Source organism: Orycteropus afer, unplaced genomic scaffold (genome assembly GCF_000298275.1).
Source record: "Orycteropus afer afer isolate SDZICR_OR568_19922 unplaced genomic scaffold, OryAfe1.0 scaffold00158, whole genome shotgun sequence".
Classification (NCBI taxonomy): domain Eukaryota; kingdom Metazoa; phylum Chordata; class Mammalia; order Tubulidentata; family Orycteropodidae; genus Orycteropus; species Orycteropus afer.
The window spans coordinates 559159-575346 of record NW_006921745.1 but is presented as its reverse complement, the minus strand read 5'-3'; the positions used below and the strand labels follow the sequence as shown (position 1 = coordinate 575346).

Below are 16188 nucleotides of genomic sequence, written 5' to 3'. Positions count from 1 at the left end.
AGTGAATTTACTCTGTAAATCTTCACCCAAATCCTAATAAAATAAATAATAATAATAATAATTAAAAAAAGATGACTGGCTCCTGTGTGGAGAACAAGTTATACAAAGTCAAGGACAGAAGTAGGGAGAAAAGTCAGGAGGTATCTCTATTCATCCAATAGAAGTTGATGGAGGTGGTGGTGGAGATGGAGAGACATGACCTGATTCTAGATATATGTGAAAGGAAGTGCTGTAGGATTTTCTGGTGGAGTAATTCTTCTCTTCTTCTAAGAAGAATTCAAGGTAGGTAAAAGCTGTTGAAAAAATTGGAGGTGGAAGGGAAGAAAGCAGATGAATTAAAAATAATAACTGCTAACCTTTATTGAGTTACTACATATAAACCAGAGTGCTCTTAGAATTGAGGATGGTGAGACTATAAAGGAAGATCATGTTTGGTGGAGGGCCAGCAGAAACAAGGGAAACCCTCAATGAGACAGGTGGACACAATAGCCACACAACGGACTCAAACATACCAACAGTAATGAAGGTGGCACAGGACTGGACAATATTTCATTCTGTTATATATATGGTCAGCATCATGAATCAGTGCCAACTTGACAGCAGCTAACAACAAAAAATAAGATTACCTAGATGGCATAGTGCCTAAGGCATTTGACTGCTAACCAGAAGGCTGGCAGTTCAAATCCACCAGCTGCTCCTCAGAAGGAAGATTGGGCAATCTCAGCAACCCAAGGAAGGGTTGCTATAAGTCAGATCCGACTCGATGGCAAATACAACAACAACAATAATAACAATATCTACATAAAACATCATTAAACCTGTCTTACAATCCCAGTTTATGAAGAAAGAACTAAAGTTAATCAGCTTGAATTAGAACTAGCATTCATGGAACTAATGTGCTAGGCACTGGTCCCCATGCAGTCCAGCTACAGAGCACAACCATCCATATAACATGATTTCTATTTTCTTTGTAAAGGAGATTATTCAGAGTTGGGCAAAATGGAAGGAGGCAAGGCCAAGATTGGGAGTTCAAAGAGAAGGTTGACTGATAATTGAAAATCCACATCAAAGATTTAAATAAAACAATAAAAAAGACTGCTGATCATGCTTTCTTTAGGGTAGCCTTTTGTGTGGCTTGGGACTCACCCTTCTATGGTTCTTTGTGCCATGTCTAGATGAAGAAAATGATTGAGCAATAATCACTGTAGACCTTTTCTAAAGTGATGCCAATCATTGTGAGGTCCCAATAGCTGAGTGGTCCTTTCAGCTGCCACAATAGGTGTCAAACTGATTGCTGGCTCCCAGTCCGATGACATAAACATCTTGCAATCTTATATAGCATAAATACTGACCTGGAATCCAGCAGACTGGTGAGATGGAAGTTGAGTCATGACATATTTATTAAGCTGAGCACTGAGTTTGACACTCACAGGAATGCCACATTAATTCAAGACACATTTCTTGCTCTTCGGGGGCTTATAGCATTGATTTGGCCAAGGGGACCACCCAACATCCATTAGGATGGAGAAATCAAATCTCCACTTTGGGCTCACTGTACTAAATGGAGCGACAGGCCAGCAGATGAAAAGGGCCTTGGTGCATATGGAAAGCACATGCAGCTTTAACTCTCAGCCTATGTGTATTAAGTCTGTGAGCAGCCTGGCTGCAGAGGGAAGGTGGCTGTTTGTGCATAAACACTGTCATTTCACTGGGAGGGCTATTTCATCTTAGAACCTTGCATCAAAGGAACACTGACCTTATCCCTGTAGCTTGCCTTACTTTGAAGAGCATGGCTTTGCATTGCAGATTAAAGTGAAGACATTCATCAAGGAAGAGATCTGGCCAAGCTCTTGCCAATATCAGTTCAAAACAAAACCTTCAAAGGCTCCAATTACAGTTGTAGCCAGTGGGCCGAGGATAAAGGCTCAAAGCTGCCCTCCTCTCTCTCAGACCCTATAAGGCAGTTCTCACATGACCACAGTGCATCTCTTTGGGCTTTGGGCAACTTTACCCTGCAAGCTAGAATGTCCGAGCAGAAACGGGTGAGCTAATGTAATCTTCCCAGTCTGTCTTCTTTATTAAAGCATGGAATTGTCATAAATGAGGACAGCTCGTAATTCACTGCGTGACTTTAAATTCTTCAAAAGATGTGTCAGCCTAATCCACCTGCAAGTTGGTTGATGATTTTATTAATTATCTACTCCTTTGCTCATGCCTTTGAAAGAAATCGTGTTATCTTTCTCACTGGTTCTCCTAACTTCATGCTAAAAAAATACACTGTACACATTTTCTGTTATTATTATGATGATTTTCTCCTAAGATGACAAAGAAGAGAGTGAAAAATTTTAACAGGGATGTTTTTAAAAAAAGTGACAAAATAATATTGTAATTATGACTAAAAGAGAGAACAAAGAAAATATCTCCTAAGAAAATTGATTATAGATGACCACCCAAACACAAATTACTATATCTTTAAATCTTTCTGCAAATCTTCAACATTGATCAGATAAACAGAGTAAGTTCTGTGTGTGATGAGGCAACAAGTCAATCCAGAGGAGGGAAGGCAAAGATTATAAACTGGGGTCTATTTAAATCAATCCATTTTGATACCATATCATGAAAGGGTTTAAGAAATCAGTGGAAATCTTTGTTCAGACAGGCTAGTTTTCAGAATAACATTTCTCTAATCACTCATCTTTAATATAAGATTAAAGGATAAGTCTAGGCATTATAGGTCCGTGGACTTGCATCTTAGCTTAAATTCCAAATGATTGTTTTTCAATTACAAAATGTGTGAAGATCAAGAAGATAGAAATATGGTTTTGTGAGAAGATACTGGTTTCAGATCAGTAGGAATGTGCTCAAGTAGGAGTGGACACAGCTCAATTTCTAGTATCAGTTTTAAAAGGATGAAAGAGAGCTGTTTATCCAATATTCATGCTGTTTTTAAATTTATCTCCTACCTGCCAAGAGAAGGCCATGTAACATTTTGGCCAATGGGTTGCAAGCAGGGTAACTAGTGTCAATTCCAGACTGATGATACTATCCTTCTTTTTCTACCAGGGTGATCACCATAGAGGCCATGTGTTGAGAAGGCCAAGACTCAAGCTAGAAGCAGCCAGAGTTACTACCCGCATGAGGGAGAGCTGCCCTGAGTTGTCTAATTTTATTAGATCTCGTGTGTGCAAAAGAGAAACCTTGGTTATGTTAAGCCACTTAGATTTTCAGGATTTATTTGTTATACTGGCTTAGCCTAACTTTCCCTGGAACCTTGGAGAACACCTAACCCTACCTCACTACCATTATAAGAATCCTTTCTACAGCATCATTGAGAAACAGTCTAAATAATTCTTGAATATCTCAAGAATAGGAATTAATAATAACAAGCAATATACAATGCTCACTATACAGTAAGTTGTTGGGTTATGAATGCCCAACTTATGAAAACCCATACTTGCCCTTAATGTAAATTTGTTTTCACTTGGAAAGGATTGAAACAACCCCTACTCACAAAAAAAATCTTTATCATATCACCTTCACTTTCTACACAGGCAGCCTTTAAATCATTGAAAAGTCTTTGAACTTTTCTTGCACTAAAGTAAAGTGAAGGAAGAATCATACGCACCTGTTCCAACTTACCTACAAATTCAACTTAAAGACATGCTTAGGAACAGATCTCATTTGTAACCAGGGACTGCCTGTCTAATTGTTTCAAGACAAGTTAAATATTTTTCACGGGTTAATTTATCTGATTTTCATAATAGCAATAACTCATAAATACTACTATTTTCCACATTTTACAGCCAGGGAAACTGAACACCGAGAAGTTAAGTAATTTGTTCAAGATTGAATAGATAAGTTACTTGCCTAAGGCCACACAGCTGTCAAATACATTCATGTGCTGCATAACATACATTCAGGCAATGACCAATTGCATATATATCCACGGTCTCATAAATGTTAAAAGAGAGTTCAGAAATCCTGAACTCTGAAATCAGAAATCCTGATTGGAGAATGTGACATAGTGAACACATCAGCACCTTACAAGCAACATATGTATGTCATATCTCTTATATACAAAGTGATTGTGCTGCTAGGTGTATAATGGTACAAGATATGTATAACCTATAATAAACATGTTTTGATAGTCATAATAAACACCTGAATTACTGGTTTATGTATATACCATACTGTTCTTTCTATCTAAAAAAGTTTACCTATAACAGTGTATACTTCAATTTGTAGGTGGCAGTATCCAATCTCATGTATCATATGTCTCTTGAGTGTTGTATTGTTATCTGTTTCATTTTCTTCAGAAAATATTACCCTAAAGTTCATGGCTCCCAAATGCAGTAAAACCTGAGTTAGTGATAGCAGCAGCAAGAGGTAAAGGAGAAGTATCAATTTGTAAGTGAAACAAAAGGTTATTAAACAACACAAAAGTAGAAAATCAGTGAATGCTATTGCTTAAGATTTAGCTATGTGGCATTGACAATCATGATGCTCCTCAAAAACAAAGAAAAACTTCTCCAAACCGTCCCAAGATTCAGCTCCATTGAAAGTTACAAGGCTAACAAAAATGCTAGATCTATATCAGATATGGAGAAATTGATAATGATGTGGATTGAGGACCAAACACAAAATCAAATTCAGCTTAGCATGTTGAGGATCACTGCTAAGGAATGAAACTTGTTTGAGATGCTTAAAGAAAAAACACAGGACCAGAGTACTACAATATGGGATTCACACAACATCCAAATTACATAAGGTCCTATTTCACAGAATGGTCATTAAGCAAGCAGGACTATAGTGTCAAGGGGAGTCAAATCTAGAGAGCTGGCTTCAGAGCCTCTGGATTTAGTTGCACTATGTTGCCTCCTTAGACTGGAATCTTATTTCCTTTTTAGACAGATCATTCGAGAAGACATGGAATCATAAAACCTAAGAGACAAACCTAGAATGACTTTACAGATCAATCAATCCATCACTGCACTTCACATCATGGGCAAAAATCACCTTGCAGGCCATTCTCCTGAATTAGTGAGAAAGGAAAGGTTCATCCTAGAGGTTTTCAAACCAGTGTTGTGGGGAGAATTAGGACTCAGGAAAAGGGCTTAACGAGGGTATTGATATGGGCGTGGGTGGGGGTACTACTTTCCTTAGACCAGCTTTGCTTCTATGTAGTAAGCTTCTGAGTAAAATTTGTATGTAAATAATGTGTTTTCCTGCTTTAATAAAATTAAAAAACGATGGATCTCCCCATACTGCTACTGAAATAGTAGGTTTAGAGTTTGCACTAGGCAATGTAGGGCTGAAAGTCAGTTGGGGATGCAGATGGATTGCATAGCACCATGACCAGTTCTGGGGTCAGGATAATGTGCTCCTTCCATAAATGCACTAATTAGCTTGACTCTCAGCAAGAGCTACTATATTCATTACTGTAGCCACAACTGTGTGTGACATGCGGTAGGAGCTCTATAAACTTTATCTGAAAAGTGTAGAGTTTCAGGGGCATTCATTGATTAAACAATTCTTAGAAATAAGTTTAAGTTGTTTGGGATGAATAATATAGCATACTCTATGTATGGTGACCCCATGTCAAGAAAATGACTGGAAAGTTATCATTGTATGCATTTTGGTCATATACTCTTGTATGGCCAGTGGTGGATTTCCTCTCCCCAACCTCTGGCTGGAAACAAAAAAGGATGAAAAGAATCAAAATATTAAATCTACTAGTTTGGTCTCAGAGAAGCACAACTGATAGCCCCCAACAAACACAGGTAAAGATACACAACTATTTGGTTCATTTTAGCACACAATATTATCCAATTGCCACCACATTGAGTGAATTTGAAAGTTTTCTTTGCTTTAACAAAGGTTTCTTATTTGTGCTAACAACAGTTCTAGTACAGCTAACACATGATTTGGTTTATATATTGTTGTTGCTGTTGTTATGTGCCATCAAGTAGGACCCAACTCATAGCGAGCCCTCCTTGGGTTTCTGAGGCAGCATCACTATGGAAGTAGATTGTCCCATCTTCCTTCTGAGGAGTGGCTGGTGGGTTTGAACTGCCAGCCTTTTTGTAGGCAGCCAAGTGCCTTAGGCACTATGTTGATATATACATTGGGTTATATAAAACAAAGGAGTATGTGATATAGGGGGATATTGGTGGAGCATAAAGGAGAAAGAGGTTTGGGAAAGGAGATTGTGGGAGCTTTGTTTACAGCTGAACCTCTTACCTTGCGTGGTCCCATCCATTCCCATGAGGAATTTAATTGACCTGATGATGTGCTCTGATATCGGAGGACTCATTGCTGTGCCATACACAGCACTGTGTGAGTTAACCCGTAAATAATCCACAAGGTCCTTAAATAAAGGGGAGGGGGGAACAGAAAGAATATCAATCTTTTAGTTTTGGTGGTGACTGTCACATCTTCTTCCCCATACATTATAGTAAAAGACATTTACTTCCAGAATCTCAAAAGATGAATGTGGTCTGGCTTTCAATAAAAAAACAAAGCCAAACTTACTGCTATCGACTTTGATCTGACTCATAGCAACCCCTCCTTGGGTTTCCAAGGCAGTATCACTATGGAAGTATGTTGCCCAACCTTCCTTCTGAGTTACATGTATTAATTATTAATAATAAACTTATTAACACATTTAAGCCTCACAATAACACAATAACCCTGTTGGCTAGGGAGGATGCAGAGAGGATCAACTCAACTTCTACTGACCTGCATTTGGTTCTTACCCTAATGTTAGGCCGAAGCAAACCCAAGCCACCAACATTTCAGTTAGCAGCTTCCTCCAGGTGTCAAGCCCTGATGAGACAGCCTGATAAGACAACTGAAGTGACAGAACCCACCCAGACTGGAAAGTCCCATGCAGTGGCAAGCTTCCTCTTGTGAAGCCCCCTCATGCTAACTAAGTGCAGACCCATACTAACAGCTGATTGGACCCCACCATCTCCTTAGTGTCCCCACTTAGGTCCTCCACAAGACTATAAACCCTCCCCTCCCCAGCCAGATGGTGCGACTTCCCGGGCCCCTCTCAGGGACCCATGAACCTCGCCTGGGCCCCTCTCGGGGGCCCGTAAACCTCCCCCGGAAACTCAGAATAAAAACTTCTCTTTAACCTCACTTTTGTGCATCCTCTTCTCCTTACTGTGGCCTTACACCTAATCCACTGGAATTACCTTCTTCTTCTTCTTTTTTAAAGTCTTGACATATTCAAGTTTATATAGTAGTAAACCACAGATTGAATCACAAAATAATGTGATTCTCAAACTCTTTGAGTCTATTATTTTTGTTTCTCCAAAGAGACTGAAACCTCCTTGAGGGCAAGGATGGAGTTACTCACTTCCATAGTGGTGGGTAGTTTGGAGGGGCTTGGTGAAAAGTTATGGAAAGCAAAGAGGTTTCAGGGACTGAGGAAGAACAGTGGGAGTCTCTGAAGGGATATAAAAGAAAACCAAACTAGTTGCTATTGAGTTGATTCTGACTCATGATGACCCCATGTGTATGAGTAGAACTGTGTTTGTACAGGGTTTTCAATGACTGATTTTTCAGAAGTAGGTTGCCGACTCTTTCTTCCAAAGCACCTCAAGGTGGGATTTAACCTCTACCCATTTGGTTGGTAGCCAAGTGCATTAACTTTTTGCACCACACAGGAAGTCTCTGAAGGATACAAGGGGTACTATGCTACATTCTTAGGAACAAGTGTAACAATATCCACTTAGTCATGGGGCATCTCTGAAAAAGATCAGCTGAAGAAAAAAACAAAATTCCTTTTATTCCCCAAAAGGCTCTTTTTCCAATGTTTTTATCATCCACTTTTCTTCCATAAATTGAGAAATTCTGTAGAATTAAGATCATGAGAACTCCTAGTTTGGGTAAGTACTTTATCAGTGGGGTATCACACCCTTTTAACATAAAGACTATCTTGTCTATAATTTCAATTATTTTAGACTGAGCCTACTTTCTCCTGGAGTCTTAATTTACAGATAGAGTTAATTTGCAAGTCTGGCTCAGAAAGTGAGGCTGTGCAACTACTTCTGGTGATCATCAAGGAAAGCCTAGATTCCCTCCTTTATTTCTCATATGATGTGCAACGAGCCAGAAACTAAGAGTTGACTTTGGTCTTTAGCAAGGTGAATATAGGTTGTGTCTTCCTTCAGGGTGAGTTAGAAGTCTCCTGATACTGAGGTTTCCAAGTCCATTTGTAAGTTCAAGATTCTTATTATTTTCTGTATTCTCAGGCCTGCAGTTCAAAAGCAAGGGTAGATTTTCTGGAAGAACTCAGACATGAGAATCTTAGAACAAACATCTTGATATTCATTCGAAAACACCCTATTTACTTCAAAGAGTTCTTAAATATAGTCAGGGCCAGGCCACAGGGTAGAGCTGCCTTCTGCCAGGGGCCTGCCTTTACCTGGTATGCAGGCTTCTGGGGCTAACACTCACCCCAACTTTGGCTGCCCTGCCCCACATTCCTTCTCCAGAATTCCAACCACACAGCTAATCAATCATAAGGGCTTCCTTTTTCTCATATATTGACAAGCCTCTGGTTTGCCTGTAGAGGCTGTCAAAGCCAGTGGTTGTTAGCACTAGGCATGCAAGAGGAAGCAGGGTCCAGCAACAGAGAAAAATTTGGACCATAGAAAGGTCTGTAGCATTGATCATATCTCCTCGGCAAAATTAAAATAAAAGTAAGAAACCTAGCCTCATCAGCTCAGCTTTCTTCAAAGAAGCCATTCATGGCATGGGGCACTGACAGGTGGAAAGAAGTAATGACCTGACATTTCACTTCAAAGACCTTGAAAGGACAGAAGGCTCCAGGCTGATTTATTCACAGCTCATCTACAGCAGCTCCAAACTTGACGTGAGAAAGACAGTAATATTTACTTGTTCTTGAGAGACCATTTTAGCAGTTTCCCTGAGATGGGAAGAAGGGTGCACTCAGGGCAGTGAGCTCCTATAAAAACCAAAACCAAATTCACTGCCATCAAGTCAGTTCCAACCCATAGCAACCCCCATTGGGTTTCCAAGGCTTTAATCTTTACAGAAACAGACTGAATTTGTACAAGCAGAGATCAATTTGTAGAACATTTTATAAGTAGAAGATCAGGGCCAAAACAGCATTTCTACTATCTGTGAAGGTGTCTCAGCACAAAGCCAATTTTTTTCTTCCTTTGTTTGTTGCCAAATATTTTTTTCTACCTGATACATCTGATTGCTAATGTATAAAGCTCTAACTTTGACCTACTCCACGTAGATTTTTAGAGCATCACAAACACTGCTGTTATTATTATGTGCCGTTGAGTCGGGCCCGACTCATAGTGACTCCTCCTTGGGTTTCCAAGGTGGTATCACTACGGAAGTAAATTGCCCAACTTTCCTTCCAAGGAGTGGCTGGTGGGTTTGAACCACCAGCCTTCTGGTTAGCTGTCAAGTGCCTTAGGCACTATGCTACTAGATCTCCTTACTGGGAATATAGTCCCTCTATTACCCATATTGACATTATAATTTACAAAAGAGAGTTGAGTCAGACATGCATTTTTCTTTTTCTAGATTTTTGGACTCAAGTGATTATTTTCGTATCTTAAGATTTACCATTCACACAGTGAAACTGAAATTATTTAAGGTTTCAGAAAAATATAAATCTGAGGGTATGAACTTTAACCTTTTTTTTTAATGGTTAATTTTGTTGTTTTTATGTCTATTGGTATAAAATCCAGGATATTTTGCAGTGGTAACATTTTCTTAATCCTATGTCCTGTCAGTTAAAAAACATAGCTTAAAAGTCTTCACAAAATCATTCAAAGTCTTGGGGAATAAAACTATTATTTAAATTAAAACAAAGGTAAAGATGAAAACCTAAACTTATAAAACTGGAACCCCAAGAACAAATTGGTTCTTAAAATTTCAAACTATGAATCTTCAATAAAATCATTTGCTAACTATTACCAGCAGTTACGCTAGTGCAATCTTGTTTGAAAACCAGATTTGGAGTGAATTGCAGAGATATCAGAAAAAGCAAACTGCAAGCAAAGAGAAAGTCTCTCTCTTTCCCCCATCTCTCTCTATCTATCTATATGCACCATTAAGTCATGGGCTCATTAGACTGGAAGGAAACCATAGTTATCTGGGGCAATCACAGCCTCAGTGGTCCCCTAAATTTAGCACTTGACACTAGCAGAAAAGTTGGAAGTATGAACCCACCTAGAGGTACCTCGGAAGACAGGAGGGAGATCTGCATCTGAAAAGTCACAGCCATGAAAACTCTGTGGAACACAGCTCTACTATGCACACAGGGAACTGTGAGGAGTAGGCATCAACCCCACAGCAGCAATGAACAATGACATCATAGCCTCATCCAAACCATTCCAGACAGGTGTCCTCCCCCCAATATAGAGTGAACAGTACATGCAGACACTTTCTCAAGTGTTCTCCTATATCTTGCTCATCCTCCATGTCTTGAAAATGACCCTATATTTTCTAGGTTTTGCTTCTTGTGATGCAGTGGATAAGACATTCAGCTGCTAATCAAAATATGAGTGGTTAGAATCCACCAGCTGCTCTTCAGAGAAAGATGAGGCAGTTTGCTTCTGTATAGATTTACAACCTTGGAAACCCTATGGGGCAGTTCTACTTTGTCTTACAGTGCCACTATGAGTCTGAGTTGACTTAATGGCAGGGCATTTGGTTGGTCCTAGGGCTGTGTGCTGGTGGCGTAGTGCCTAAGACATTTGACTGCTAACCAGAAGGCTGGCGATTCAGACTCACCAGCCACTCCTTGCAAGGAAGACTGGGCAATCTACTTCTGTAGAGATACCTCCTTGGAAACCCAGGGAGGGGTCGCTATGAGATGGATTAACTTGAAGGCAGTGAGTTTTGTCTCTCTGTACACGCTGTTGGGTCTCTTATCAAAAACTCACTAATTTCTGCTGCCATCTAGTGGTATGTAGGGGAACTGGAGTGTAACATGGAAGGTGGAGAGCAGGAGAGAAGGGGGACCGAGAGGAAGAAGAGAAAGTGGAAGACAGAGAAATGCTGTAGCTGTCTAAATCCAAGTATGCACATAATGAGTACTTTAAAGGGCAAGAAAATGAACATATTTACATACTTTTCTGCATACAGACTAATGAAAATTATAATAATTTTAAAAATTGCTCATTATCTATCCCAAATAAACAGAAACTACATAGTCAAGAGCAAATACACGTTTAAAATAGTCCAGGGGAAATAACTTCAGTTTGGAGAGTGAGAGAGAGCTATCGTGAGTTGTGAGTTGGCCTTTCCTTTGAGTTCCTCATGAGCCTTTGTTTAAAATGAGTATCAAACGAAGAAACTCAAGGAGAAAGTGTGACATCAACCAAATTTGACAACATTTCAAAAATGCACCTGCTTCAGTTTACTCAGGTGCTTTTGGTTCAGGAAACAGAGTTATAGTTGGTTAAAATTTTTGTAGTTCAGAACTGCTGCTAAAATCATCACAAAACCACAAGCTTACAAAGCAATGTAGCCTGGATAAGGGCCCTTAAATTTGAGACCCTCTGATCTCACTGCACAGATCTGGTGGCGTAGTGCCTAAGACATTTGACTGCTAACTAGAAGGTTGGCAACTCAAATCCCCCAGCCACTCCATGGAAGGAAGACGGAGCAATCTACTTCCGTAAAGATTCACTGCCTCAGAAAACCAAAGGGGGCCGATGTGAGTTGGAATCAGTGGCAGTGAGTATTTATTTATTTATTTATTTTGGATCCCATTGCTTTGACAGAAGCAAGAGATGGAACATTTAATCTTTTGACAAATTTAGCTGACTTTTCTAAGGGCCTGAACATTCCCTCTGTTTTTAGCATTACCCAGCTAATTTCCCTAGGACACTGGAAAGGGAATAAAAATCAATGAATTGAGCTCCAAAGATAGTAGGACTTATTGAAGAATAAAGAACTTTGAAAACTCTGAGTATTTTAAGCAGTTGTATGTCTCTTGGTGAGGTGAGTGGACAACATTAAATCTGTTGTTTGAAATCATAGATTTCAATGATAACAATATTTTCTGCTGTGTTCCCTGATTTGTCTAACTGGTTTACCAGGACTCTGAACTCTTGTTCCTCCTGGCATAAAGTATTGATACTATATATATGAGCTTGGGGCCTGTTGTCTCCTAGGTGGAGACAATGCTACTTTCACACTGTCTGTTTGAATAGGTGTAGGCTTGTATGGGAGCTCTGGTACCATAGTGGCTAAGACACTTGACTGCTAACCAGAAGGCTGATGGTTCAAACTCACCAGCCACTCCTCGGAAGGAAGATGGGGCTATCTACTTCCATAGTGATACTGCCTCAGAAATCCAAGGAGGTGTCGCTATGAGTCGGGTACGACTCGATGGCACATAACAACAACAGCAGGCTTGTATGAGATATCTTGTCAGGATTTGGATGAGATCATCATATAATGGGACAGGGATAACTGGCTCCTTTATCCCTCAAACCCAGACTTTTTTTTTTTTTTTTTTTCTGTTTCTCCTTCCCTTCCCTTTTCCTGTTAATTTCTGTCAAACATTTATTGATGGTTGTTTTATATTTGCAATCCCCTTGATGTTAAAAACATTACAATGACAGGGATAAAGCTCAGTTGGTCAGAAATTTTAGATGTTAGAGCATGATTTGATTTATGGCTTATCCAAAATTGTGGGAAAAATTATTTTGCACAGAAAATCATTTATAAGCACATTTCTGATACAGTCATTATTTTCATCAAAACTCTTAAAATCTACAACTAGTACCACGAGCATCAAACTCTTTAATATCTGACCTTTTACTACTGTTATTATTACCTCTCTTTGTTTTTCTTGTCACAAAAACCAAACTATTTGCAGTTCTCTAACATCCCCTTAAAATTTCTGTGGCTTGGTGTACATTATTTCCTTGTCATACATTATTGCTTTGAAAATGTAACAATCACTCACCCACACCCCAATCGTTGACCTATGAGACTGAAATTTGTTCTAGAAGACTTCTTGGATATATCCTTTCTTTCAGAGTTACTTATCCCTCTTCTTTGCACTAAGTCTTTACCTGTGTTCACTGCTAGTGTTGTCATTTTATGAGAGTGTAATTACTCATCACATGCCCTTTTTCACTATTACAGGGTGAGCTCTTGGACATTCTGGGCCTAACGTGTCTGAGAATCCACTACAGCTACACCATGGAGCTCAAGAAAAGGGTGGTGAACTGAACTGAAGCTTTATTCAGGCAAGGCCTGAAGACCACATCCCCAGGCAGCTCAGGTTTTAACACAGACACAGGAGACCTCTCTTACCTTCCTTCCAGCTAGGTAACCTCCTGAGGCTCCAAAACTTTTCGTGAATGTGCCCATCAACACATCAACATCGTGAGGGTCCATTCCATAGAATTCTGTGACACCCCGGCCGGTAGGGCCCAGAGCCCCAATGCTGTGAGCCTCATCCATGAAGAGGTAAGCCTTGTATTTATTCTTCAGAGCCACGATCTGGGGCAGGTGCACAATGGAACCTTCCATGCTACGTCACAAAGAGAGATGCTCATAACTAACATGAAACTTCTTGGGAAATTCTGTGTTAGATGTTCCACTACATGTCAGATAACCTGTCCTGACATTAGTCATTAGTGATGGGGCATGCCATTCCTTTCTTCCTTCCCTCCTTCTTTCTCTTTCTTCCTCCCTTCCCTTTCCCTCACTTCCCTTTTGTCTTCTTTCTTTTCTCCTTCCTTTCCACTTTCTCTCCTTCCCTATCTCCCTCCCTTTTCTTTCTTCCTTCTTTTCTTGTCTTAAAATATATCCAACATAAAATTTTCCATTTTAACAATTTTCAAGTTACAAGCTGGTGGCATTATTCCACACTCACGATGTTGTGCAACTATTACCACTGTCTGTTCCAAAACTTTTTCATCACTCCAAAGAGAAACTCAGTACCCCTTCAGCAATGAGTCCCCATTCTCCTTTTCCTCTAGTCCCTGGTAACCACTAATAAACATTGGTCTTTATATACTTGACTACTCTAGATATTTCATATAATTGGGATCTTACAATATCGGTAAGATCAACTGAGTTATTTCACTCAGCAAAATGTTTCCTAAGATTCACCCTGGTGGTAGCACATATTGGAATTTTATTCCTACTTATTGCTGAATAATATTTCATTGTATGATTGTACCACATTTTTTTGTTTGTTTGTTTAGTCATCTCTTGATGAACACTTGGGTTGGGTTGTCTTCACCTTTCAGCTATTGTGAATAATGCTGCAGTTAATACATACATCTGTTTAAGTCCCTGCTTTCAGTTGTTCTGGGTATAAACCAGGAGTGAAATTACTGGGTCATATGGTAATTTTATAGTTAACATTTTCAGGAACCACCAAACTGCAACATTTTGCATTCCCACCAGCAGTGGTTGAGGGTTCAATTTCTCCACATCCTCAAAAACACTTTTTTTTTTTTTTGTAATAGTGATCCTAGTGGGTGTGAAATGGTATCAAAAGTGATTTTGATTTGCATTTTTCTAATGACTAATAAAGGAACCCTGATGGTACAGTGGTTAAGTGCTAACCAAAAAGGCTGCTCAGCTTCTAACCAAAAGGCTGCTAATCAGAAGTCTTTAACCAAAAGGTCACCAGTTCAAACCCACCAGCCACTGTGTGGGAGAAAGGTGGTAATGTGCATCCATAAAGATTTACTGCCTTGGGAACCCCAGGGGAAGTCCTATTCTGTCCTATAGGGTCACAATGAATCAAAATCAACTTGGTGGCAGTGAGTGAGTTGTAGGGATCTACCTTTACTGGCCTGCTAGTATCTACTTGGCCAATTCAGTCTGATCTACACTCTTGCTTGATTTGCTAAAGATTAAAAGAGGGAATTAAAAAGACACGAAAGAGAGAGACTTTCAGTAAGATGGAGGAATAGGCAGTCAAGCGACACAGACCCTCTTCAACAAAGAAAAGAAAAACCAATTGACAGAGATACAGAAGATAATTCTGGAGCCCTGAGCTTTGAAAGGAACTATGCAGAAGTGGATTAGGCACCAACTAGTGGAAAAACCTGAATGAAAACAGAGAGTACAGAGATGGTCAGAGCTGCAGACTGTCAGTTACTCTGATGGGACCAATAGCCTGAATATTTCCAAGTGGTGTTGTGACCTGAGAATTGACCTGAAGATCATCCTTGGTCACCAAGGGCTGCAGGGATGACTGCACTGGTGGCTTGTGACTAGGAAGGGAAACAGCAGGGAGGGAGACAATCTGAGCTGTTGACTTTCCACTGTCCAGAGGTCACAGCCATTTTGATTGTTTGCATGTGGCAGCCATTTTGGATATTTAAAGTGATCGAGGTGCAGCCATTTTGAATGTTGATAAATGGCAGCCATTTTGGATATTTAAAGTGACTGAGGGTGCAGCCATTTTGTATGCTTATAGGCAGTGGTCATTTTGGATATTTGAAGTGACCGAGGGTGCAGCTATTTTAAATCTTTACAAGTGGCAACCATTTTGGATTTTAAAGTGATAGCATTCTCATTCAGATTCCAGGGACCCAAGTATAGGCTCTGTTTGCCAAGGCCAGCAAGGGACATACGAGAGGCTGACAACAGGAAAGGAGACAGATGGTGAGCATATAAGTGCTATAAATTAGTGAATAGAGGATCACAGCACAGTACCCTGCTTGTATAGATAACATACAAAGAAAATGAAAATTGTGGGCAAGTCACTCCAACATACAAGCACCAATTAAATATAAACACAAAAATTCACAATGCCTCGGAGACAACAGAACATCACAGTCCACACAAAGAAGCAAGATAAAGCAGGAGAAACAAGGGACCACGATACAGACCCAAAACACATCACTGAGGAACATGCAGCATTAGAACTCCCTGATAAGGAATTCAAAAGAATTATCTTTAGGTATCTTCAAAGGATTGAGAGACAACCAAGGAAAACACAGATAAAACCCTAGAAGAATTTTGGGAGAAAATACAAGAACAAAATGACAAAATAAATGAAAAATTACAAATGATTCTAAATCTACAGATAGTAATCCAGAAGATTAATACTAAATTTTCAGAAATAGATAACACATTGGAAGGGCAAAGGAGTAGAATTGATGCAATGGAAGACAGAATTAATGAGGTTGAAGACAAATACCTCAA

The 16188-nt window shown here is 39.6% G+C and overlaps 1 protein-coding gene across 1 annotated transcript in view; it reads right to left on the bottom strand.

Annotated features, from left to right (window-relative positions):
- The window catches only part of SPTLC3 (serine palmitoyltransferase long chain base subunit 3), a 215891-nt gene that overhangs the window by 62796 nt on the left and 136907 nt on the right, over window positions 1-16188 (bottom strand). The window contains exons 8-9 of the mRNA XM_007946378.2: window positions 13330-13549; window positions 6241-6367 (exon numbers count right to left, since the gene is read on the bottom strand). Coding sequence (XP_007944569.1) covers window positions 6241-6367; window positions 13330-13549 — 347 coding nt within the window. The remainder of the gene's footprint in view (window positions 1-6240; window positions 6368-13329; window positions 13550-16188) is intronic.